General features: G+C 48.7%; 1 protein-coding gene across 2 annotated transcripts in view; it reads right to left on the reverse strand.

The window, feature by feature from the left end:
• Positions 1 to 14,663, reverse strand: part of AHCYL1 (adenosylhomocysteinase like 1) — a 47,259-nt gene extending 32,596 nt beyond the window's left edge. The window contains exon 1 of one of the 2 annotated variants that reach the window (XM_004699206.2): positions 14,338 to 14,660. In XM_004699206.2, the coding sequence (XP_004699263.1) occupies positions 14,338 to 14,457 (120 nt within the window). In that variant the 5' untranslated portion in view covers positions 14,458 to 14,660. Of the gene's footprint in view, positions 1 to 14,337 lie in introns of both variants that reach the window. The other variant, XM_004699207.4, reaches the window with a different exon arrangement.
• Between the last annotated feature and the right edge of the window lie 10,221 nt (positions 14,664 to 24,884).

Here is a 24,884-nt window from a genome sequence, read left to right on the forward strand (position 1 = left end):
AGCAGGCCCTGGGATATGGCTCCCTGAAAGAAAGGGGAATTGGACTAATTGATTATAGCAGGGCCTGCTCGCTATTTAAAAGAGAGATAGATACTCATCTACTCTGGACCAGGGCAGCAGTTAGACTGGGAACTATTAGTATTCTCTCTCTCTCTCTCTCTCTCTCTCTCTCTCTCTCTCTCTCTCTCTCTCTCTCTGTCTCGCCATTTCCTTTTGGTGTCGGTGGCATGGGAGAGGAGGAGGTGGGGGAAAGGGAGGGGGGAGACAACAAATTCAGGGACAAGGAAACAACAAGAGATTAAAAAAAAACAAACACCAAAATCTAAGCACTGATAAAAAAGAGCCTATTTGCCATCCCTTTTCATCTTAAGTCCTATTTTAAATAAGTCAGTGGACAACATAATTAAGGCATATATATAAAACCAACAGCCAACTTTATTCTCAACAGAGAGATTGAAAGCACTCCCCTTGAAATTGGGAACGAGCCAAAGATGCCCATTACCACTGCACTTATTCAATGTTTGATGCACTTATTCAATGTTAGATTGGAAGTCCTACCGGAGCAATAAAATGAAATAGTGAGCACCCAAATTGGTAATAATAACTCGCTGCCATCGAGCCAATGTCTACTCATAGTGACCCTGCGGTAAAACTTCCTCTGGGTTTCTGAGACTGTAACTCTTTACCAGAGTAGAAAGCCTCAATCTTACCCCAAGGAGCAGTCGATGGTTTTGAACTGCTCACTATCCAGTTAGCAGTAACACACGACAGCAGCAGGGCTCCTCCAAATTGGGGTAAAACTCCAAAAGAAGCAAAACTACCCTATTTGCAAATGGTATGGTCTCTCTACATACAGAAAATCCCAGTTTACAAAACAGTTACTGGGAGTAATAGAAGGGTTCAACAAAGAGGTAGGGCATGCGATCAACATATAAATATCAGTTGGATTCCTCTACATGAATGAGCAATCTAAAAAGGCAAAAAAATCCAAAGACATAAAACCAGCCACCCACCCAAACAAACCCCAACAAAAATGTACCATTTATAATAGTCCTTGCAAGGATGAAACATCTAGGAATAACTCCAATCAGGGATATAAAAGATATATATCCAGAAAACTACAAAACACTACTGCAAGAAATCAAGAGAACTACACAAATGGAAAAACACGTGCTCATGGATTACAACACTTAATAGTGTGAAAATGTCAGTAGTCATCAAAGTGATCTATAGATAAAATGCAGTCCTAATCCCAAACCCAACATTATTAATGAACCGGAAAAGATAATCTTTAACTTCATATGAAAAAGAAAAGGCCCGAGTAGCTACATTATTGAAGAACAAAGTAGAAGATCACACACATTCTGATCTCAGAACGTACTAAACAGCCACCGTAATGAAAATGGTCTGGTACTAGTACAATGACAAATACTTACACCAATAGAACAGAAGTGGGAACACAAAGGTAAACCCATCCAGCTACGGACAGCTGATCTATGACAAAGGGCTGAAGTCCCTTCAGTAGGAAAAGAGACAGTCTCTTTTAATGGTGCTGGCAAAACTGGATTATCTATTTGCATAAAATCAAACAGGATCCATATCTCACACCAGCCACAAAAACTAACTCTAAATCGATGAAAGACCTGAATGTTAAACATAAAACTATAAAGTTCCTAGAATAACACAGAGACAAAATGGGGCCCTAACTTATAGCATAACTACACTATCAAATATAATTAAGGTGCACAAACAACAGAAGCTAAATGAGTTAACTGGGACCTCCTAAAAATTAAAAACTCATCAAAGACTTTACCAATCAAAAAAGGTGTACAAAGTAGTATATGGAGAAAATTTTTTTAGCATTGACAAATCTGACAATAGCCTAATGTCTATATAGAAAATGGGAACATCTCGGCCACCAAAAGATAAGCCATCCAATCCATATATGGGTAAAGGACACAGACACTTCACCAAAGATGAGAAGCAGGTAGCCAAGGAAAACATGAAGCGATGGTTTGGTTGTGATCATTAGCCATTAGAGAGATGCAAATCAAACTGCAATACAACTCAAACCTGCAAAAATGGCCACTAATCAAAAAAGAGAACTCAACAAATACTGGCAAGTTGTAGGGAGATTGGAACTCTATTTATGGATTGCTGGTGGGACTGTGTGTTAGTTTGGGTAGACTAGAGAAACAAATTCATAGAGACACTCATGTATATAAGGAGAGCTTTATATAAAGAGCAATTGAATATTGAGAAAACATCCCAGCCCAGTCCAGATCAAGTCCATAAGTCTGATATTAGCCCATATGTTCGATACAATCTATAAAGTCCTTTTCACACTCACAAAACACATGCAATGACACCAAGTGAAGGAAGATCACAGGCCCGTGAGTGGAAAGTCTTGTGGAACCAGTGGCAGTGGAAACATCTCAATGCTCGCGTGGGTCTCCACGTGACTCCTCTAGCTCAGGGCACTAGCGTAGCTCCATGTGTCTTGTCAGCTGCAATGTCTCCCAGGGAATGAGCATGTGCCCCGCCTCCAGCAAGCTATTTATCTCCTTAGCCCCTCCACATGAAGTCATCAGCTTGTGACCTGACTGACAGGCTACCCTCTAGCCCTTCACTCATAAGTCTCAAATTGACAAGATTATGTAACTGCCACAGATTGTAATGTGGCACAACCAGTATGGAAAATGGCATGATGGTTCCTCAAAAACCTAGAAACAGCTAAGCCATATGATCCGGCAAGCGGACTCCTGGGTCTACGTGCCAGAGCGCACACCCATGCTCATTGCAGCATTATACACAACAGCAAAAAGATGAAACAACCCAAGTGCCCGTCAACAGCTACATACACATGATGGAGTACCATGCAACGATAAAGACTGATGGCACGTCCATGCCATCACATGCGGAGTGAAAAAATCAGTAGCAAAGGGACAATTATTGTATGATGCCACTTTAATAAAAAGTGAAGAACAGGATTCCTTCTTTTGATGGTAACGGAAGGATGGAGGGGAAGGCAGGAAGATCATTTACTAGATACGCACAACACGAGTTCTGGTGAAGAGAAAAGCAATATACAATGCAGGGGAAGTCAGCACAGCATGGCCAATGTGTGGCTGCTTAGTAAGTTCTGAGATGCAGCATGTATATACAACTGTACCTTCACATATACACACAGAGTCCTATTCACCCTTTCCTTCCTTTATCTAATCTGTGTATGAATTGTTAAACAAGAAACTGATTTTCTGTGTAAATGGTACCTAAAACACAAAATGTTCAAATAAAGCGTAAATAAAGCAATAGAACTCCGTCAGGGCTGAAAAATCTCAGATCAGATCTGCTCCATGATGATTTACGGTGGAGATGGTCTCCTGGCTCCCAAGGCTCACCAGCTTAGTCAACTGTCTTTCTGAGCTTTACTCTCCTGTTTTCCCTATCATTTTTCTCAAGATGTTATTCTTTGATTATTTCCTTCAGTTTCTATACCTCAACCAGAACTTCCTGTGATTGTTTATTATATATAAACTAGCATGTTAAGGAAAACCCCATATTCTGACCTTAAGTTTAATCTAGGAAGCTCAGCTAGCCAGAAACTAGAGCTGGGAGTGGGGGCAGGGAACCAGAATCATTCTTAGCATTTCAAGTAGGATCACGATGTGCTGTTGGCTTAGGGGAGTCCTGGCCATACCTTATGTTTCCTTTCCGGCAGACATTCTTGAGTTCTTTGTAAACGGTACTGGTTGTAGTTGAAGAAACTACAAAGTGTCTGGTTAGGAGATAATAACCTCCAACTTTCATGTCAGAGCCTGACTTTGTACCAGATACAACATCCTCAATTTTAGGCAAGCATTCTAAACTCTTAATCTGGGGTCCACATATAGGATTCAGATTGCCAACATCCCCAATGTAGGCATTATTTTAATGTATTGGTACATTTTTTTCTGGGAAACATACCTATCTGTGATATGGTTCTAAATCCCCAACGGGTAAAAGAACCTCTACACTAAACTGAAGTCCCCCATGAGGTAGTTACATAATCTGTTGTCAATTTGAGATTTAAGAGTGAAGGGGTGGAGTTTAGCCTGTCAATCAGGTCACAGCTTAACTGCCTCATTTGGAGGCCCTAAGGAGATAAACAGCTCGTTGGAGGCAGGACACACACTCACTCACTCACACACACACACACACACACACACACACACACACACAATTCCTCCCTGCGAGACATTACTGAAGATGAGCCTGATGGAGCTACCCGGATGGAGCCAGATCCCTGAAATTGGAGGGGCCACGTGGACACCCACACCAGCGCTGAAATGCCCCTACTGCCATTGGATCCACAAGACTTTCCATGCACTGGCCCATGATCTTCCAGCATTCGATGTCATTGCATGGGTTTCTTGAGTCTGAAGAGGAATTTATAGATTGGTATCAGACAATCTCTGGGCGAATAACGGACTTATGGACTTGATTTGGACTGGGCTGGGATGTTTTCTCAATATTCAATAGCTCTTGTAAATAAAGCTCTTTCTAATATACATATGAGTGTCTATGAATTTGTTTCTCTAGTCAACCCAGACCAACACACCCCAAATTATAACACGTTAAAAATTATAGGCTCTATAGGGTATGGGTCTTTTCTTTGTTCACTGATGTTATCCTAAATGCCTAGAATAGATCCTGTACATCAAGATTGATTCTTTCATTCCGTCAACAAATACCTCAAATCCACTTCCTAAAGCAGGAGGGTTCTCTCTTACATTGAGCACAAGATTTCTTCATGGCTGAAGTCATTCTAGATGGTGGTAGCTGCACTGCCATTCCATTATCAGATTGTCTCACAATCTGGCCAGCCTTGCCTTGCTAAAGAATCCAGGAGTGGTTATGAATCTGGGATCTATCAAACTACCTCAGGAAGTTGTTCCAACGGTGCACACAAACATGTCCCCGTCCCCTTGCTATTTCAGTAGGTCTAGGCTGGTGCCCAGGTTAAGCTAAGCAGGAGCTGGAAAAGCAAACATGAGCACACCAACTTCAGCAGGGTCTGGATAAAGCAGCTAGGTACACACAGAGAGCAAATGGCTAGATCTGTGGATTCAGAGAAAATAGGTATGGCAAAGGAAGGAGAATATTGAATACCAACTCCACCTGTCAGTGGAGTCACAAAGGTTTACCAGGAGAGGATAACCAGGAGAGCCTGCCTGAGTTGTGGGGAGAAAGATGAGGCTTTCTGCTCCTGTAAATAATTAATAGTCTTGGAAACCCACATGGGCAGTTCTACTATGTTTTATAGAGTTGCAATAAATTGGAATTGACTCTGTGGCAGTGAGTTTGGTTTTTAAAGGAAGGTGGAGACAGAATTTTTACAATGGGTCAGCCCCAATTCAGTAAAATTTGGCAAGGTGTTCTCATTCCAAACATGCCCAGCACTTAGGTAATCTCCTCCCTGTGGACTCAGGGAAAGAATGTGCAGAATTCGGAACCCCCACTCCCCAATAGGAGGGACTGCTGTTCCTGAGTGCAAGGGCTGGAGCTAATCCCAACTATCCATCCCGAATTACAAGGTAGATAGAGTAAGAAGGTGCTGCCCAACATGGATTCTCTCCACTGAATTTTCACTCTTGATAAACACCCTTTCCACACCTATGTAGAACCAAGACTTTGCCACCCTCATTTTGCAAACCAGAACTCCCCCAACCCATCCCCAGCACACCCCTCCCCCCCACTAGAAATGCCACAAAGTCAGTCCCTTCAGCATGCAGTTTTCTTGGACGTACTAGTTTATTGAACTTAAAACATCATGTCCCCAACCAGCTTGGTCTTTCTTCTGTTACAAATAAATCTCAAGTAAACAGATTCTACAGCAGCTACAAGTCTGTTACCAAGGCCACTGTATTGATCGGTATAATTAACATTCACAATTCATTTAGTCCAGCAGGAAAAGCCAGCTGGGCTTTTCCTCAGAAAGAAGGAATATTAGGAATCTTATTTGCTTAGAAGTTTGGGGCTCAGAAGGTAGGCCCTAAAACTCAAGTACTAATTAGATGCATGCTGGATATTACTTGATCACCATCAGGAAACTGAATTAGTTGCCAGAGCAAATGCAACACATTTGCCATCGTGAAGAAGCATTTCTAGTTCCACAGCAGTTAACAGTTCTGAAGGTGTCTCTTTCCTATGAATCCTGCTTAGGTCCCATACTTTAAGGAAACAACACACATAACATCCTCAGTGTCAACTAGAGTCTGAGCTCCCAGAAATCAAAGAGCTAGACGACTGCTCAGCACTGCTGGGCAGAGAAAGCTCTTGTTTGATTTCTTTCAGGGCTCTATCACACATTCCAAAGTGAAACTATTCAATTTATTAGTGGTCCCAAACTTCAAGCACCCTGAGAGCCTTCTGGTTTGTTCTTCAATTAAACCCAACTCACTGCCTTTGAGTTGATTCCAATTCAGGGCACCCGCAGGACAGGGTTTCCAAGGCTGTCTATCTCCATCCATGGATGCAGAAGGCCTCATCCAGTGGCTGGTGAGTTCGAGCCCAGTGCTTAATCCACAGTACCACCAGGGTTCCTTCCTTAAATCAAGAGCATCTATAAACCAGAACATCATTTTCAACCTTCGGCAGAGTATGCTGAGGGCTTAAAATGTTTGTTTTGATGGTGGAAAATGTATCCCCATTATGTACAGGGGCAGCCCCAAGTTTCTTGTCCAATGACTTGTTTCCATACTGCTGGCCCCAAAAATTGGAAGCCACATTCAAGTCGCTTCTCCTGGCTTTGATTCCTGACACTATAAAGGGCTCTTATCAGCTGTTGGGAACCCCATTAATTTCTTGACTGCAGTTCTTGATACTCTCTTATCAACCGTGTGGGAGGGGTCTATGTTAGCAAAAACAACCCAGGCTAACAAAAAGGGAGAGTGAGTCAAAGCCACCAAGTCCAACTCATTTTCTCCTAGAAGGCCCAACTCATTTTTTGTCAATGAATATTATTATGTGCCACACACTACATAAAATATCTGTCTAAGAGATGATCCTTGCCTCCAGTAAATTTGACCTAGAGAAATCAAGTGACCAGTCCTTAAAACAGCTCAAGAAGGATGATACTGAAAAAAAAAAAACAACAACAAATTTTTATTCTGTTTAGATTTTACACTGAAGTTTAGTATGTGAGCTCCCCATCATCAACATTCCCATGGAATCAGCTCTGGAGGGCAGTGGGGTCGAGACAGTACAAAAGCCACCAAAAGTTGCTGAAATGCTGGTTTCAGTGTGCTCCAGTTCCTGAGATGAACCCTCAAGGCATTTACCAAGTCTCTTGGGAAATGGAAGAGTTTCCCAAACAGATGGGGTGACAGAGAATACCAAGAACCTCAGCTTTGTTTCAAGTTACAAGGACAAACTGCAAGCTGGAATCTCCATCTTTTAGCAGTTCTGGGTCTATAAAGGCAAGAGATATTATGGATCAGAGGCCTGACTTTCTAATTATGACTTCTTCACCGGGTCCAGGAGTCCCATACATAAATCCTCTGAACACGTTGTAAAGGATGTTCCTGAATTTTCCTGAGAAAAGAACCATGATTTTCATAAAGTAATTGTAAAGGGATTAAGGACTCAAAAGATTAAGAACCATTGTTCTGGAGTCTCTAATTAAACGAATGCCGAGCGCTTTCCCACATACACAGGCAACAGAGAAACCGACTTAAAAAAGCTCTACCTTCCAGATTTGCCCAGGTGTATTCACTGACCTCCTGATAAAGATGAGGCGTGTGCCACTGGAGAACACATGGGGAGGGTCTTTTCTAGGGCTCCAAAAAGAGACCAGTCGTGCGAGGGCCAATAGGGTGTCTTGAAAGCCTTTTGGGCAGCAGGCAGGGCAGAGGTAGTCATTGAGGGAACACTATGATTTTCCTGATCATTTGTTGTTGGTCATGTTTAGTTTTAGGATCTTGGGACCACAATGGGAACAAGCAAAGGTCCAAAAGATTGACTTCAGGTAATAAAGTCATCTCCATTATGCCCATGGCGACCTCAGTGTCTCAGAGCTCAGCATATTACAATGAGCAAATATTGGAAGAACTGTAGACAAGATCTGGCAATCTATTTCCAAAAACTGGCTAATGAAAACCCTACAGCTCAGGTGATTCCTGGGATGGTGCAAAGCTGACTCGGTTTCGTTCACTTGGGCATGGAGTCACTGTGTGTAGGAAGCCAACTTCATGGCAGCTAGCACTACTTTAAACACAAAATCTGCAAAACCCCGTCGTTGTACAATGCGCAGGGATATGAAGAGCTTCAATTCAGGAGACCCAAGTGAGTACACCATAGTAACCAGCCACTCCCCACAGCGCTGCATTGTGGATCAGCACCAGTGTATTCTTCTTGGCACCTTGAGTACCTTGTGGGATCCTAGATACCACCGTGCACATACAGGTTCAGGAGAGGAAAATGGCAACCAGTGAGGCTTGCTCTAGCCAGGTAGTTGCAGTTTGTAAAGAACTAAGCCTGAGGCGGGTCCAAGAACAGCACGGCATAGAGAGCAGTCCCAGACTCATGCCCACCACACAGCTGAGTACAGAATGTTCAAAAGGAGCTCACTGGCTTGGGCTGGTAGATGAGATCATGTGGCTGCCCTACAGGTTAATCAAGAAGCATATGAACTGAGGCTTTGGGGCTTCTGCTGCATAAAAGCACGAGCATACTTGCAACACGCTTCCCTCTGTGTGTCTGTCAAAGTTCTTTCCCCAATCTTACCCTCAGAGTCCACACACTGCTTTTTACCAGTTGGTAGCTAAAAAACTCCATGTTCTGTTTTGATAGAGAGAGCTTTAATACCCTCGTACAAACTACTAACACACTGTACATTATATATGTTCTGTGGTTAAGCTGTCAGGCCGACTTCTTTAGAAAAAATTGAACAGACACAGGGACAAAAATGAAACGAGTAAAGTAGTCTGAGTCTCAACCAAGAGGGTGCTCCACCCTAGTGCTGTAACTGTGGTGGGGCAAAGGCCACCCATTTATGCAGGAGAGAAAACCAGTTACACTTAATTAGGAACAGGCTGTTTAGAGCAGAGAGAAACAGTACCTGGGAGAGGGAATTGGTAGTGCACAGGGATAAGATCTGAAAGGAACTTCCTAAGAAGATAAAAATCACAGCTAAAAAGAATCCTTGGAATTGGTTCATGTAATCAAGGATCCTGGAAGTCTGGTGCTGTCAGGTAAGTGCTGGACTGTTAACCACAAAGTCCTACACGGTCACTATGATGAGGCACTGACCGACGGCAGTGAGTTTGTTGGTTTTTTTAAGGGCAAATATGCTATCCTTCATGTACACGGTGAGGGTGCTCTGAACTATTATCCCTAGCATAGGTACTACACTTTTTTAAAACAAAAGTTTCATACTCAAATTCCTTAAACTGAGAAAGGATAGGTATGATTCTCTTTTACTAACCGGTTTCTTTAAATAGCAGTCCCCAAGGAGGCACTGAAATTGTTTACAGATCATTAACTATTTGAAGAAGCAAAGTAAACTTATCAGGAACAAACTTATAGGCAACTAAAGGTATACAAGATTCTAAGCATCAAAATACTCTTTGTAAACATCTTTTAAAGAATATTCCATACGGATACATGTTGGATCTAAAGGACCCTTCCCCGGGGGGAAAGTGCACACCTGTGACCTTGGCAGGAAAGAATATAGTCAAATGAACAGATTTCTGTCGGAAGTAAAAGTTGGGAGGAACTCGGAACAAAGTAATATGAACACCAGAGTCCAAGTAACCAGATAAGAGAAAATTTGATAAGAGATAATATCTATGGAGAAATCTAATCTCTTCTCACTGAATCTGAGATGTACAGGTGTAAACGCTAAAAAACCGCACCAAGAATTAGCCCTAAAATAACCCCAAGGACAAGAAGACCATTCCAGGTATCACCTGTCAGATTAACATGCAAGCAAATAAATCTACTAGGGCCTGGGTTGGTCAGCTTCCTAAATTTCATTTGACCCTTAGAACGAATTATAATTACACACACTTTACTCAGATAAAGAATATACTATGAAAAAGGGGGTTTTGCCTTCTCCTTCTCCCCGTTTTGCTGGTGGTAATGGTCAGTTGGCACAGATCCTGGTCAACTGCCTACCAAGTCACTCAGGGCTCCCAAGTGCCCAGAAGTTCAGAGAAGAGAAAATGTTGTGAGATGGCCCTTCCAGAGTAACGTGCCTATCTCAGGAGGTTTTGTCAACGTGTCAAAGATTTGGGTTTACTTTATGAAGAAAAGAATCAACTTGGCACAATGTCAACTTCCAAAGGTCCAAGGACAGCCATCACCCCTGCAACACAAAGTAGCAGAAAAAGAGGGACAAATATTGTGGTGAGCTGGACAATATATTTGGTTTGATTGGCCCAGGCCAACACCAAATAAGGGCCTCTTCAGGGGTGGTACAATGTATACTCCCTTTTGCACCTCAACTCTGGTAAGAAGATCTGAAACCACCATTAATAGTCATAAACAGCCATCCCTTCTGTATCAGTTTAGCTATTAATACCATCCCTTGAAATTTTCCTTTTGAACTTAGTGCCAGGAAAATTGGTTTTCCTGAGTAACTGTATATACATAATCATGTCTGTTAATGAGAATTTAACTCTGTGATTCCCTGTATGCTCTGATTGCTAAGGAAGTTAAAAGTAGCTTATGATAATTAAGGTCATCAACCATCTTAGGCTTCCTACTTGTTCTGGGGGGCAAGGCTTAAAAAACATCATAGAAAATGGCATTAAAATGTAATGGAATTTTCCCACACACTTACTGAATTCCCTTTCAATGTCTACCTTGTGTTATAGCCATCTGTGTTAGTCTGGGTACTTTAGAGAAACAAGTCCACAGAAACTCATATATATATAAGAGAGAGTTTTATATAAAGGTTAAGTACGCATCAAGAACACACCCCAACCCTGTGCTGCCCAAGACCACAAGGCCAACATTAACCCATTAACCCATATGTCCAACATCAATCCACAAAGTCTTCTTGCATCTCACAAAACAGATGCAATGATGAAGACTGTAAGGGGGAAAGCCGAGTCAGTAAATGTGTAAGCATCTCAGCACTGACAGGGGTTTCCACACAGTTGCTCCAGCACCCAGGGCTGCATCAGGGTAGGTCCATGTGGCTTCTCCTCAGGGATGTCTTGCAGGAAGTGAGCCTTGCCAGCTGAAGCAGGGAACTGGCTAAGGCAGCTGCACCCTGGTTTGACCATCAGAAAGCAAGAGACCTGAACTAACTACCTCACCACCTTAAATTTTTTTTTTAAAAGATGGAGTATAAATATACTAACAGGCTTCTTTTTAAAACATTCTTGCTGTCTTAGCTTCCAACATGTCCCTATTTCCACTTACTGTAAATAGCGAACACGTATCAGCTGGACGAGAAAACTCCACAGAAGCGGATCTGCTAAATAGAATACCTGTTTAGTTGGCTTCTTAAAACCCAAGGCAAGCTCTGAGCCAACACAAGGAGCCCTATCATCTACATAGCACGATGCTAGACTCCAAGGGCATACAAAACCAAGTCATGATTATAGGTGAAAATCCAGTTATCTCTACTTTTAGCTTATGCGTATCCACACATGCCCAAATCAAATAAACAAAATTAATAAAAAGCTCACCAGAGAGCTACTCTGGGATCTGATTCAGGACCATCAAGGTCACCCTGAAGTAACCTATATCCTTTGACTGGTACCAGAAATCTAATTTCCCAGGGGCCTTCGGCTTGGAATGATTCAAGGATTTCTCGGTCTACAGCCAGACTGGAACCTACCTGGATGAAGGCTGGCCGTGTTTGAAGTCTTTTTCTCCCCTCGTTCAGCAGTCCCATGACAAACTACTTTCTTCCTTGGATTTTTCCCATGCTCTGTCACCTTATTAACACATGGCAGAGGCACAAAAGTGACTCAAGTCACCTAACGTCCAACTAGGCTGAAGTTCTGAAAACAGATTGCCTAGGACTTGCTATATGACCTTGAACTAGTCCTCAACTGACCCATTAAATAAATGCCTTTTCTCATCACTGAGGAAAGAGTAATTAGTCATTATAAGGTACTTTATCATAAGTGCTGTGGGAAAGCTAAACAAGAAAGCTCAGAAAGAGCAAAATTAACAACAAGGACATGAGGGTACATTTATCAGCAAATGGAAACTCACAACAGGGCCTTCCCACGTTGCTAGCAGGGACTGCTTCTTTCTGCTAATGGAATTTGGGTCTCTAAAATCATTAACACTTGGCCTGACAATAATACACATTAGCAAAATTCCTCCTGGGAACAGGGAAGGGAAAAGGATATTTATTCCTGGTAGGCAGCCATATTGACATCTCAGTTACTTGACAGTCAGGTGAGCAATTAATATTTGAGTACCTTCTATATGCTAGGAAGAGAGGACACAAGGATACGCAAGAGTCCCATCCTTATGGGACCTTATAAACTTTGTTTCAACACTGGCATTTTCAAGAATAAAAGCTTACTAAAAAGGGGGGGGGGCAAGTAAGAAAAGCACTTACTGGTAATACCCCAAAGCAACCAAACAGGAGAGAATGGGCTAATATGGAGTAAGAACCCAGGGAATTAGGTTATCAGTCAGGGATTTCCCAGTCTTCCTTCTAACTCAAAATCTATGGTACGCTCAACAACCTATACGCATTTTGCAAAGATCTATTCAAATGACTGAGTTATAGCCTCAACAAAGCTAAACTAATATCACTGAAAATATGGCTAATCAAGACCTTTAGAACAGTGGCTCTCAACCTTCCTAATGCCACAACCCTTTTAACAGTTTCTCATGTTGTGGTGACCCCCAGACCATAAAACGATTAATTTCACTACTGTTATGAATTGGGCAATGCCCGTGAAAGGGTTGTTCGATCCCCAAAGGGGTCGTGACCCACGGGTTGAGAACTGCTGCTTTTGAATGAAGGGGCCTTTGCCCAACCTTTAAAAACCACTGTTAGTAAGAACCCAATACTACGAAAAGACAGCACACACGTCCCCCTCCCTCAAGCTTGCATTTGACAGATGGAACAGTGGAGTAGACAACTCCCACCCCCATCCCACCAAAGCCATCTCTCCCACTTAAGACAGGTTAACTAGTTCAGATGCAAGCCCTTTAAGAACTGTAATGATTCCTGTAAACCTAACTTAGGATCTGATCCCATTAAGCACTACAGTCAGTCAGAGGTAGCCTTGAAAGTCTTTGTACAGGACGCAAATATTTATCTGGGTTCTTTTTTTTTTTTTTAATCTGGGTTCTTAAGAAAGGTCACCTTTCTGCAAAAGTTCTCCTCTCTTGTGAACTGGGTGCCAGGTGTGTAGAAAGTCAGGATGTGGTTGGCAGCACATGATCGAAAAGCACTAGGGATCCCGGTCCACCACTCGGAGGGCTGGTTAAGACTCAAGCTTCCAAAGGATCCAATGTAATCCTCCACAAGAGAATTAGAAAGGTGCCCTTTGCGTTCAACCCACAGCCAGGAGACTAAACCTGTTCTGCCTCAGTAAGTGCAGTCAAGAATGAGCAATCCTTCTTTACCACCCACCCCGCCAACCCACCCAAGCGCCTTCCGCAAGCGATGCCTAGCCAAGTGATCTATTCACTCGCCCCCTGGATCAACCCGTACCCATCGATGACAGTGTCTGCTGTCACCAGCCTCCTCCGGACGGCAATTCCGTACAGATGTCGGAGCAGCTGGAAGGGGGGCGAGGGTGAAAATCATAGTTTCCTTTTCATGCTCACGCTGCCCCCGTGCCTTCGCCGGCAGGAAGGCGCAGGGTCCACGCATTCTCCTCTGGCCTCCGAGCGATCGAGAGCGGGTGCAGTTGCCAGATAAACCGACCGCTGTTCTCCACGCCTTGCCCGAAAAAGCTCGGCCGGATTTACACTCTCCACCTGAGGGAAGCTTTTCGGCACCCCCGACCACCCCCCACCCCCGGGCCCGGTCCTAGGGGTGGGCTGAGTTTATCCAACACCCCCGCCCCGTCCACTCCCGGCTCCGAGGCCCTTCACCCAGTAAAGTCAGTGCAAAGCGTAAGGCCTTGCAGGGTTTCAGAAAGATCCTGGAGTAGGGCCGAGGGACAAAGGAAAGCGAGGTCAGGGGCGGCCTTCTCAGCCCCGGGTGGGCCTGGGGCCGCTCACCCGTCACGCCCCGACCCCTCGGCGCCCCCCAAGCACCCTAGGCCCTCGTCCCCAAAGTCCCGAACCAGCCGCAGCCTGGGCTCGCTCGCGCCGCTTCCGCGAGGCCCGGCGGGCCCCCGCCTCCACCCCGAGCCCCCGCACCTTCTTGGGCGCCTTCGTGACGGTGGCCAGGAAGGAGTACTTCTCGGCGTCCTCGATCTCCTTGGCCTGCTTCAGCTCCTCCCCGACCCCGGGCAGCGGCATCGCGTCAGGCATCGACATCCCCCGGCCGGCCCGGCCCGCGCCTGACCTGCCGCCCCTGCCTCTTTCCCTCACGGGCGTCCGCTCGCCCGCGCGGCGTCCTCCGACACGCGCTCGCCCACCGCCTGCCCGGATCCAAGCCCGGCTGCGTGGGGTTCCGAAGCGCTGGGGCCGACGCCTCGTCAGCTAGGCGGTGCACAGCAGCGGGACAGCGACGACGGCGGAAGGAGCACCCAGAGGCAGCGGCGCGGCTCTCCGACCGGCCCGCGCAGCTACCTCCGCCGTACGCAGGCACGCACGCACAGTAAGGGCAGAGGGCGGGGACGCCACGTTAAGTACTGGCAGCTCTTGGGGAGCGGGGAAGAGGCGGGGAGAAACCGTATCTGGCGTGACGTCATCACGCGGGCCTGAGCTGGGCAGGGCTGTGCGGGCCGGCCCACAGAAGCCACGCCTCCTTCTCTCGCAGAGTTCCCGGGGTGAGTTAGGGTACTTTGTACCGCCAGGTGGCGCCATCAGTCCTGCGAGCGACTCGTGGTCATTGTGAGAACGCCACCTGATGGAGGGTACTTGGACTGCGGCGTTCCCGGCTCGCCCTAAGAAGGACGTCGGAGATAAAGGTTGGGAGCAGCGATCAGAGCGCCACAGTTCACAGCTTACAGCCATTCCTAGGGAAATCCTTGGGCGAGTGACAGTGACGCTCTCTCCCTGTGCCTGCTCCAGGTTCTTTAGACCAGAAGTCCAAGGGACTTCCCCAGGGGCAGTGTTTTGCCTCTTCTGCCTCCACAGGCTGGGCAGAGCAAAATCAGAGCCGTTTGTTACCACACAAGCTTTTGTGATCTCTGTGGACAGCACCTCCCCTTGGGCCTTACCTGTTTACAAGACCTTCGGGCTACCTAGCTGGTCTTTGTGCTGACGCTGTTGGCCTAGGGGCTGCTGGGTTAGAGGGAGGAAAGCAGGAAGGAGGAGGGAGAAGGCCCATCCTGAAAGTCTTCTTGTTGATGCCACCCCGGAGCATTAGACCCTGCTAGTTCCCAGTGGGCACCCGGGCCACTAAGGGACCATTCACACACACATTTACTAGACCCTATATTCCTTTGTGGGGGGTATATGTCGGGGAGGTGGTGGCAAGGAAGATAAGTTAGCCATGATGTTAAGACCCTGGATGGCTAAGGCATGGGTGACTCATCATATGTTTTGCAAGGTTTAACCCTGCTGGAAGGAGCCCTTGTGGTGCAACAGTTTAGTGCTCTCCTGCTAACTGCACATTTGATGCTTTGAACCCACCCCACACCCAGTGACTGCTTCCGAAAAGATGACAACGAAGAGAAGCCCATGGGCCATCCCTGCTGCACGTAGATTCTCTGTGAGTCGGAATCAGCTCCATGCCACCCAGCAAGTCCAGCGGAAGAGGCAGAGCCTGTGTGCAACCCAAATGTCCGCTGAGGTGGCCTGTCCCTTGAGGTTGGAATGACATTGGCTGGTACTTCCATGTCCTGTGGAAAGTCCGGTATCTTTGATTTACCCAGGGGGCTTAGATGTTCAGGTTGCCTCTGGCCCCCATTTTCTGCCTCCTCTGAAGTTTAATTCACAGTTTTGGTCCTGTGACTGTTTCTTTAGTGCCTGCTGTCGATTCAAATACAGAGCCTGGCTCCTCCTTCTTGCAAACTCTGCCCGTATCCCAAAAACAACCACAAAAATAAGGCTGTAACATGTAACAGAGCATTTAATGAAGGTTTGTGGGTCACAGGGGAGCAGTTACATCACCCAGCAAATAGTTTCGGGTCACATTTCTGAAAGGGTTTGAAAAGTTACTTTGGCTGTCTTACCACCTCGGGCTTCTCACTGGCCACCCCACCCCACCAGGCTCCCTTGGAATCCAGCTCCCTCTGTGACTCCCCTGCCCTCCCTCCACCTTACCCTGTCTTCCTCTATGGACTCTGGCAAAACCAGACTCTTCTCTGCACAGCTGGGCAACTCCTGGCTGCCCGGTGCCTGCCCCCTAAGTTCTCCCCCAAGTTCACTTTCATCCTGTGGGTTTTTCCAAACGGTTGTTGGAGCCCTGAGATCAGAGCTACTTGCTTGCAGAACAGAGGCAGAACCCATCAGGTCTTTGAATGGAGAAGCAGGAGCTGGAGAGTAGTTGATGAAAAGAGAAGAAAAGACAAGAGAAGGGAAAAAAAGAAAATGCATAGACACACCTGACGTTTGGATTTGTTTTTGAAAAATCACATTGCTTTGTTTCTCCGTCTCAGAGCCCCACTGTGAAGTGTAGCTTTCAGATGGTGAGATTCCTGGAGACTGACCTTCAGCCATTGCTTGTCTCCTCCTGGACCAAGCCCCAGGCTTGGCCTCGCAGGAAGCTCACATTGTTGCTTGCTACAGCCTGGTGAAGATAGGGCCATGATGAGAGGAGGCAGTGCCTGAGCAGCTGAGGAAAAGGAGACCAGCAGGTCTCCTGAAAGTGTGGCCCAAGGAGAGGTTTGGTGAGGGCAACCAAGGGGAACTGGGGGTGCTTAGGCTGGAAGATGGGAGGGGGAGAGAGCCTATAGTTCATGTCGGGCCTGGCGGGGGAGCATTCCTGGAAATCAAACCACTGCAGAGGGCATGGGTATGAGTGCCACTCCCAAGTGTGGGCTGAGGGCCAAAGAGTTCACCTGGTCATGGAGTGTGGGGGGAGAACACAATAGGGGGGAGAACCACTGCATGCCTCCTCTGCACTCGTCAGATGACCCCTCAGGGTCAGCTTAGAGACTTGCCTCTAATGGATGCCTGGGAATTTTTTGTCTTCAATCACCCAGCCTACCCCCCAGACTCAGTGCCCACTGCTTTCAACACACAATTCACATAGAGATGAGCGTGCTCTGCAGCATCCAGGGTTCAAGAAGACCAGGGACCTGTGCTGCGTGTGGCCAGGGGTCGGCTCCGGCAGGCCTGGAGACCAGAGGAGACCCTGATGTAGAGAGAGAGAAGTGGAGTGAGCAGGCAGGTGATGGAGGAGCTACTGTCACCAGATGTGTAGTGGCCCTGAGTACCAGATACGGGCTTGTTCTGGTTCATCAAAGGCGCTCTCCTGGCTATCCCCAACGTACCCTCCACATGGACTCTTGTAATGGTCAGTTCATAAAATAGCTGATGCATGCAGAAGGGGCCTGGGAGTGGCGCCACAGGTTGGGCTTACAGAGACAACAGAGATGAGGGCTCTGGTCTTTCTCTGCGGATGGGGAGTAGGCCTGGTCTCAGACGCCTTCAGAAAGGGAGATGCTACTAGAACCAACTTAAGGGGAAAAAAAGTTTTTTGGGGGTAAACTCTTCTTGTGTATTAGGTGAAGGTTTCCAGAGGTGACCATCAGTTCCACTCCTTCAACATCCTGTCCCATGTCCCATGCCCTGCCTGTGATTCCTATCGCCACCCCTTCCTTCCTCGCCCTCTGCCCTCCGTCAATGCTGCCCTTTTGGATCTCAAGCGGTTGATTATTCTGACACAGGTGGGGCGGGCAGAGCAGGGCCCAATGGGCTCAGTCCAGACCTGGAGGGTGACTCCAGGCTATGGTGGTGGTGGTAGCACCAGCCTCCGTGCTAGGGCATGGGAGCAGGTCTGGAGGAGGGGCTGCCGAGACAAGGACTGAGCGTTGGCCACATCTGCAGAGAGCACTTTCCCCAAGTCCCTCCAGAGCTGGACTGCTTCTCCCCCACCCCACCCCACCCGTAGTTCTAGGGGGCTGGCTCTTTTCACACCTATTCTGGGCCCCCCACCAGAGAGAGACTGGACTCTCCCTGTAGGCTCCCTGCCTCCTGCAGCTCAGGCCCCACTTCTGCTCCTGAGAATGTGAAATGCTGTCCCTCAAGGCTGAACACACGGTGACAGGGCCACTCCGCTGCTCCCTGCTACTGAAATGAGCGCCTGCAGATGCATACGAATCGAGTGAGATTAGAAAGCTACCAAGAGGCGGTTATCTTCCCAGGTTTCCCTCCTTCTATGTGAACTACGCTGATCATAAATCTGACCATAACAGCAGAAGAGGAGGCCGCTGAGGACGAGCCGTCTGGTGGGGGAAGTGACAGGAAATCTTGGGTGGCCTGGCTGCCTTCCAGTCCACGGCGATGCCGTGCATTGCAGAGTAGAACTGCACCTTAGGGTTCTCCTTTGGCCCAGAGCTTCACGGAAGCAGATTTCCTTCTTTCCACAGCTACTGGGTGGGTCCCCAAACCGATCCGTTTACAGCCGATCATACACCTGCTTGCGCCGCTGAAGGCTCTGTGGGCGCTAACCATCTCATTCCCCTCGTCACGACCCTCTAGGGCAGAGCGAACCTGCTGCATGGGGGTCCCAGGCTATGGTTTCTACAGGGTCGGACCCCAAAGTTTTTTCCTTCGAAGGACAGTTCCGTGAGGCTGAACGTGACCCGGCAAACAGCTCACCCTATTTTGCACCGGGACTGCGTAAGCATAGGGGCTTCAAACCGCCAACCTTTCGGTTAGTGGCTGAGCATGCAACCACCGTGCCACCAGGGCTCCCTCCATCAAGTGCCTTCCAACTCAGCGGGACTCTACGCAGGGTTTTGAGACGGCAAATCTTCACGGCCTCATCTTTCTCCCATGGAGCCACTGGTGGGTTTGAACTGCCAACCACCGACTTGTGGGGTAAGGCAGCACTGAGGCACATTGACTCAAAAGCAGCATTCAATGCTGTAACGAGTGACCCGATGCGGCACTCAAAAGCTCAGGCTCAGGGCCATGGCGTTGATGCCGGCTGGGCTCAGAGCGCCCCTAACTGCCCTGTGGGTTTCTCTTTCTAAAGAGACTGTAACTCTTTACCGGAGTAGAAAGCCCGCCTTTCTCATGAAGAGGAGCTGGTGGTTTTGAACTGCTGACCTTGTGGTTAACAGTTCAACTTGTGATGACTGTGTCATCAGGGCTTCTTTTAGGGCACAGTGGCCTGGAGCCCCTGCAGATGCCAACCCCCTTAATGGTTGTTCTGACCCTGAACCCCTCTGTCACACAACTCCAGGGACATGGGTGACATTGTGATCTATGTGAAGGACACCTGCCCTGCTGGCCCTGCCCATTCCAGCTTTCTGCTGTGCTAGCCCTTCTGAGGAGCATCCCTCCCCTTCCCCCATTTGACTCCTCCTGCTCTGCTTGGTAGGATCAGACTCGTTATTTTGAATGCTGTCTTTATAGGGCAAAAACAAAACCACAACAACACAACCAACCATCCTGTGACCATGGTAAGTTCACTTCCTAAGTTCACTTCTGATTCTTATCAGTCTGTGGTAGCTCATTCCTGCACACCTTCGGAGAGACGTGCCAATGGTGCTCAGCTATGATTGCATTTCACCTCAAAAGCACATTACCATCAGCCACATACCTGCCATCCTCCGTGCTTCTCAGGTGTGTCAGCACACCGACAGGTGAGCTTGTCTGCTGCTTCCAGCTTAGCCCCACGTAAATCAAGTGTGTGTGTCAGGGTAGGGATGGCTTCCAAGCAGCCCAGGCAAGGTTGGAACATAGCACCAGGTCTTGCCAGGAGAGAACGCAAATATATATTCCATGGGGCCAACTTCCCCAGCTGTAAACAGAGACGGGGACAGGGGACCCAGAGGTCCAGTGTCCAGAGCTCGTGATGGGTGACTCATGTACGGGGAGGCAGCCTGGGGTGGAAGGGATCAGGAGAGGTGAGCGGGGAGATGTGGGTGTACATCTTGTCTCTGCTGCCAACTTGACCACTGGGTTCCTGGGTTTGCGTGGGCCTCAAGTTTCCTCATGCAAAACAGGCTTCCAGTTTTCCATCTGAGGCTTGTGAAGATCTAATCCAACAAGATTCTAAACACAAAAGAGCTTTGAACACGTTGCAAATCTTATGTAAACGTGAGTTGCTGAGCTGTGGGTCCAGGCTACAGCTCGAGGATGGGATTGGCCTTCTCTGATTGGCGGCTTCCTGGAAGGACCAGGGTGCGCTACAGGAAAGGGTGATCATCGCTGGTGCTGAGTGCTTGTTTTCTATCGATGGAGCTTCCCCGAATCACCCCAACACGAGCCAATGCCACTGCCCTGGCCCCGCCTAGCCCCGCCATCTGGCTCCTGTGTGTCCAGCAGGCCCCCAGAATGACCTTGGATGCCTTTTCCTCGGTTGGAGCAGGGTCCCTGATGTATCTTTCTTCAGCTCTCGAAGCTGCCGCCCATGAACGTGGAGGCCGAGAAGGCATCCAGTCATCGTAAACAGTGTCCCAGGGATCTATTTGGATGACTCTCTGAGCTACTCTGTGTACTTCTCCGAGCCTAAGATTGTGTTAGAGTTGGCCCCAAAAGAGCAGCCTCCAGAAATGGCGAAACTGGGCGTTAGACTTCAGGAGAGGGCTAGGCCCCTGCCCGGTCACTGCTGTCTTGAGCCCGGCTTCCAGTCAAGAGCTGTGCTCTGCGAGAGCAGAGACACCATTCCTGTCCTCATGGGGCCTACCGTCCATAGCAGGACCTTGGCATTAAGTCTGCATCCCCCCAAGGCCATGTCCGTGCTCTCCAGAGTGCCCCCACACGGAGAAGGCCCTCTCAGGAGTCCATGTCATGCCATGCTTTCCCTACCCAAGACCCCCACAGTGGGGAGCAGGTTGAGGGCACAGAGAGACTAGTTCACCCTTGGGGCTGCCCTGAGCCTGGTTGAAGCTTCAGGAACACAATCCCCGCCCTGGCCAGATAGCCTCTCCCATAACAGCTTGGCGTGGGCCCGCTGGTGAACGGACCCGTTTGCCTGCTCAGCTCCCGGAATCATGACTGTCCTCTTACGGCCCCTCCCTGCACCCCTGCCTGCCACCTGCGCCTAGGACAGAGGGACAGCCATGCTCTTTGCCTGGAACGGCAGGAGCTGGATGAAGCTGGCCAGCCTGGTACCCACTCCCTGCCTGCTGGGGGCTAGCAGAGAGGCTTGTCTCTTCAGCAAGGGCTTGGGGTCTGAGGGGAATTCCACAGGCAGGGGCTGCAACTCCTCAGCGTCTCCTTGCCCCTTTTGCCCCGCCCTGAGGCTGATTGGTGGGCGCCCCAGCGGGGTGGTGTGGAGGCTGCTGCTGGGCGGGAGCCTGCCTTGCTCACCCTCTCTGGTGTGCAGGGCGGGCCCCATTGCGTCACCCCTGGAGCCTCCGCTCCGGCTTTGCAGCCAGCTGGGCCCCTGGAGGAGAGACTCTCCCTGGTTTTCAACAAACCTTAACCATTTCATCCTCCTGGCCCTCCCCGTGGGGGACCCGGGTTCTCACCCATCGCTGTGTTGGCTCATCTGGACGGCCTCCGTCCAGCTCCCTCCTACCTTGGGGCTCTGCCTGGGCAGCTGTCTGAGAGTAGAAGACTTCACCAACCCAGCTTCATCCTCCTCCCCCGGAAAAGAGTTAACCACCCGCACCCGCGCCCCCACCTTCAGCATTTGTCCCATTCTGCAGCGGTGAGGAAAGCGCTCCCAGCCTCCGACATGAGCTCATGGCCTTCCACGCTGCAAACAGCCCAGGCAAAGGGTCAGCACCACTCTCTAGACCAGGAGTGGGAAATAGGGCGCAGGCCGCACACCAGAAGGTTGGACCCAAGGTTCTGATTGAAGAGCGTCCCAAGCAACAGTATCTTCCTCTCCTGTCAAGGCTGGATGAGGAGGTGTCAAGGGATGAGCAGGCATTCCAACCCGTGAAGCCACAGCCAAATTCCCACTCAGGACTTTTTGTCTTCAAGTCCCATGGGTCCCTGCCTCACCCTGCCCGTCCCAGAGCCCGAAATAGCCTGCGGCTTCATCGAAGGCGAGGCCCAGGTCCCAGTTTTAGTCCCACGGACGTTGGGCTGCCCATGACTTGCAACATGGAGAGGAATGAGGCCCAGCCCCTGCCTTCAGGGAGCATGTGGCCAGCACTCGGATGACTGACATCAAAGGCCATGAGGAGAGAAGGAGGGTCCCACCAAAGGACGGGGACAGCCTTGTGGCAGAGAGTGGTTTCCGTTGGCCCTTAGAGGGTGAGTCAAACTCCCTGCCGTCAATTCGATCCTGACACTGACTTAGGATGACCCCGTGGAACAGTGCAGATAGAATGGCCCCTGGGAGTTTTCGAGACGGTAGTTCTCCATCCGGTGGTTGTGCACCGCCGACCTCATGGTGGTTGAGAGTCCAGTGCGTAACCACTATGCCCGAGCTCCTTGTAAGGATGAGGAGGATTTCAATCGGCAGAAACGAGGGACACCCTCCTAGGTAGAGGGAACAGCAGGAGCGAATTGCGGAGGTGCCGGAGCCTTGGGCGTGCGTCTGGTTTGACCAGAGCATCAGGGAGAAGCTGGAGTTGCTTCAGGTTGCCATGAGCTGGTGCTTAACTGCCCGCGTGCTCCAGATGCTGGGCTCTCACCCCCACATGGTAAAGACCTAGTGATTCGTGGACCGTTCCTCATCAGGATGTGGAGGCACACACATGTACAAAGCTCGTTAGGAAGACAGAAAGATCCCACGTCTCCCACCTTTATCTGCCTTGGCCAGTAATCAAAACCAACCAACCGACAAGCAAAACCGAAAAACTAAACCCACTGAGTTGATTCGACTCATGGGGCCCTCTAGGGCAGAGGACGAGGGCTCTATAGGTTTCCAAGACGGTACATCGTTACTGAAGTCCATTGACACATCTTTTTCTCTTTGAGCAGCTGGCAGATTTGAACCTGTGACCTTTCACTTCACCGCTGAACACTTAACCCAAGTGCTTCTCCTCCAAACTTCTCTTGACCCAGCACCGGTCTCTTACTCCAAGGGGTTGATCGAGGAGCAGACTGAGCCTGCAATCTTGCCAACCTCTAGGGGGCCAAGAAGACCCTTGAAGTGCTCAGTCAGTGACCATGGAGGGACATAGATGGGGCCGCGGGAGAGTTTTTTATGGCGTGGTACTTAAGTGAGGAGTGACACGCAATAGGAGAAACATGATGGAACTTCTTTACTTTTCCACATCTATTTAAATCTGGCCCCTAATATCACCCACAGTTGGTGGAACGTCTACTATGACGAACGCTTCCTCCCTGGGCTCACCAGCGTTAACAAAAAGCAAGCAAACAAAGGCCTTGACCTTGTGAATCCAGGAGCAGCGCGGGTCCTCAGCCTCCGGAGACCTTGCTCGCTGAGCTGCACACAGGCGGAGCGTGGGCCCCCTCGCTGTGGCACTGCTTCTGCACGGAGGCGGGGGAGTCACAGGGGTTCTTCTTCCAATCTCTTCACAGCCATCTCTTCACCCGATTTTGTCCCCCAGGGGGTAGGAGTAGGGGGTAAGGGGTGGGGGTGGGTGGGGCAGGACTGTTCTAGTTGGGTCTAACTTCCACTGCTTGTGAATACACTCTTCCTAGGTGTTACCGCCTCTGCCCACAGGTAAGGTCTCCCCCACCCCCACCTCCCTGGCCTCCAGGACTCTAAGTCCCAGCTAACCTCCTGGGAGGATGTGGGGAGAAATGGTTTACATTCTTTTCTGAAGATCCAACAGCCAAGAAAAACACACACTGCTGATTTCTCAATCAGGTTATTTTGCCACATTAAACGCTCACTTAATCACCCAGCTACACATTCAGTATCAAAGTTCAGTAGACGGCCATGAAACATATGGTACCAAACCCCAACCAAACCACTTCTGTTGAGCTAATTCTCACTGTGCACTGAGCTCCATCCCTGGCTGCCCCATCGAGTGCCACCCCTCGATTATGGGCAACTCTATGGGGCAGAGTAGAAGTCCCGGTAGGCTTCCCAAGGCAGTAATCTGTATGGAGACAGAGTGCCACCTCTTTCCACAAAGCAGTTGGTGAGTCTGAACCGCTGACCTTTTGGTTATTAACAGCCAAGTATTTTAACTAAGATGCTACCAGGGCTTGGAAATATGGCACCCACTGCCACCGAGTTGATTCTGAGTCCTGGAAACCCTGTGTAGGGTTTCTGAGACGGTCAATCTTTATAGGAGCAGATGGCCTCATCTTTCTCTTGCAGAGGGGCTGATGGGCTTGAAATACCAACCTTGCAGTTCGGAGTTCAACAACTAGCCCATAGTGCCCCCAAGGCTCCTAAATTACGGTACTCCAAAAAACTCACTGCCATCAAGTCAATTCCAACTCCTGGTGACCTTACAGGACAGGTAGAACAGCCCTGTGGGTTTCCCACACTGTGACTCTGTGCGGGAGCAGAAAGCCCCATGGTGCTCCCCCAGAGTCACTGCTAATTTTGAGCTGCTGGCCTTGCAGTTACCACCCCACCGCATAACCACCACACCCCAAAACTGTTGCCTGGAAATAATCTCTACACCTTAAACCTAAAATCTTCTTCAAACCAAACCATCGGTTAACTGTTGTGAATCGTCAAACAGATAGTCTTCATACAATCCACCTTCTCGGGGATTTGCTCAGCACAGAGATTGACCACCTGTGGTAAGAGGATACAGCCCTGATGCATACCTTTCCTGATTTCTTTCTTT

This window comes from Echinops telfairi, unplaced genomic scaffold (genome assembly GCF_000313985.2).
Source record: "Echinops telfairi isolate 266 unplaced genomic scaffold, ASM31398v2 ScPeMD7_443;HRSCAF=831, whole genome shotgun sequence".
Taxonomy (NCBI): domain Eukaryota; kingdom Metazoa; phylum Chordata; class Mammalia; order Afrosoricida; family Tenrecidae; genus Echinops; species Echinops telfairi.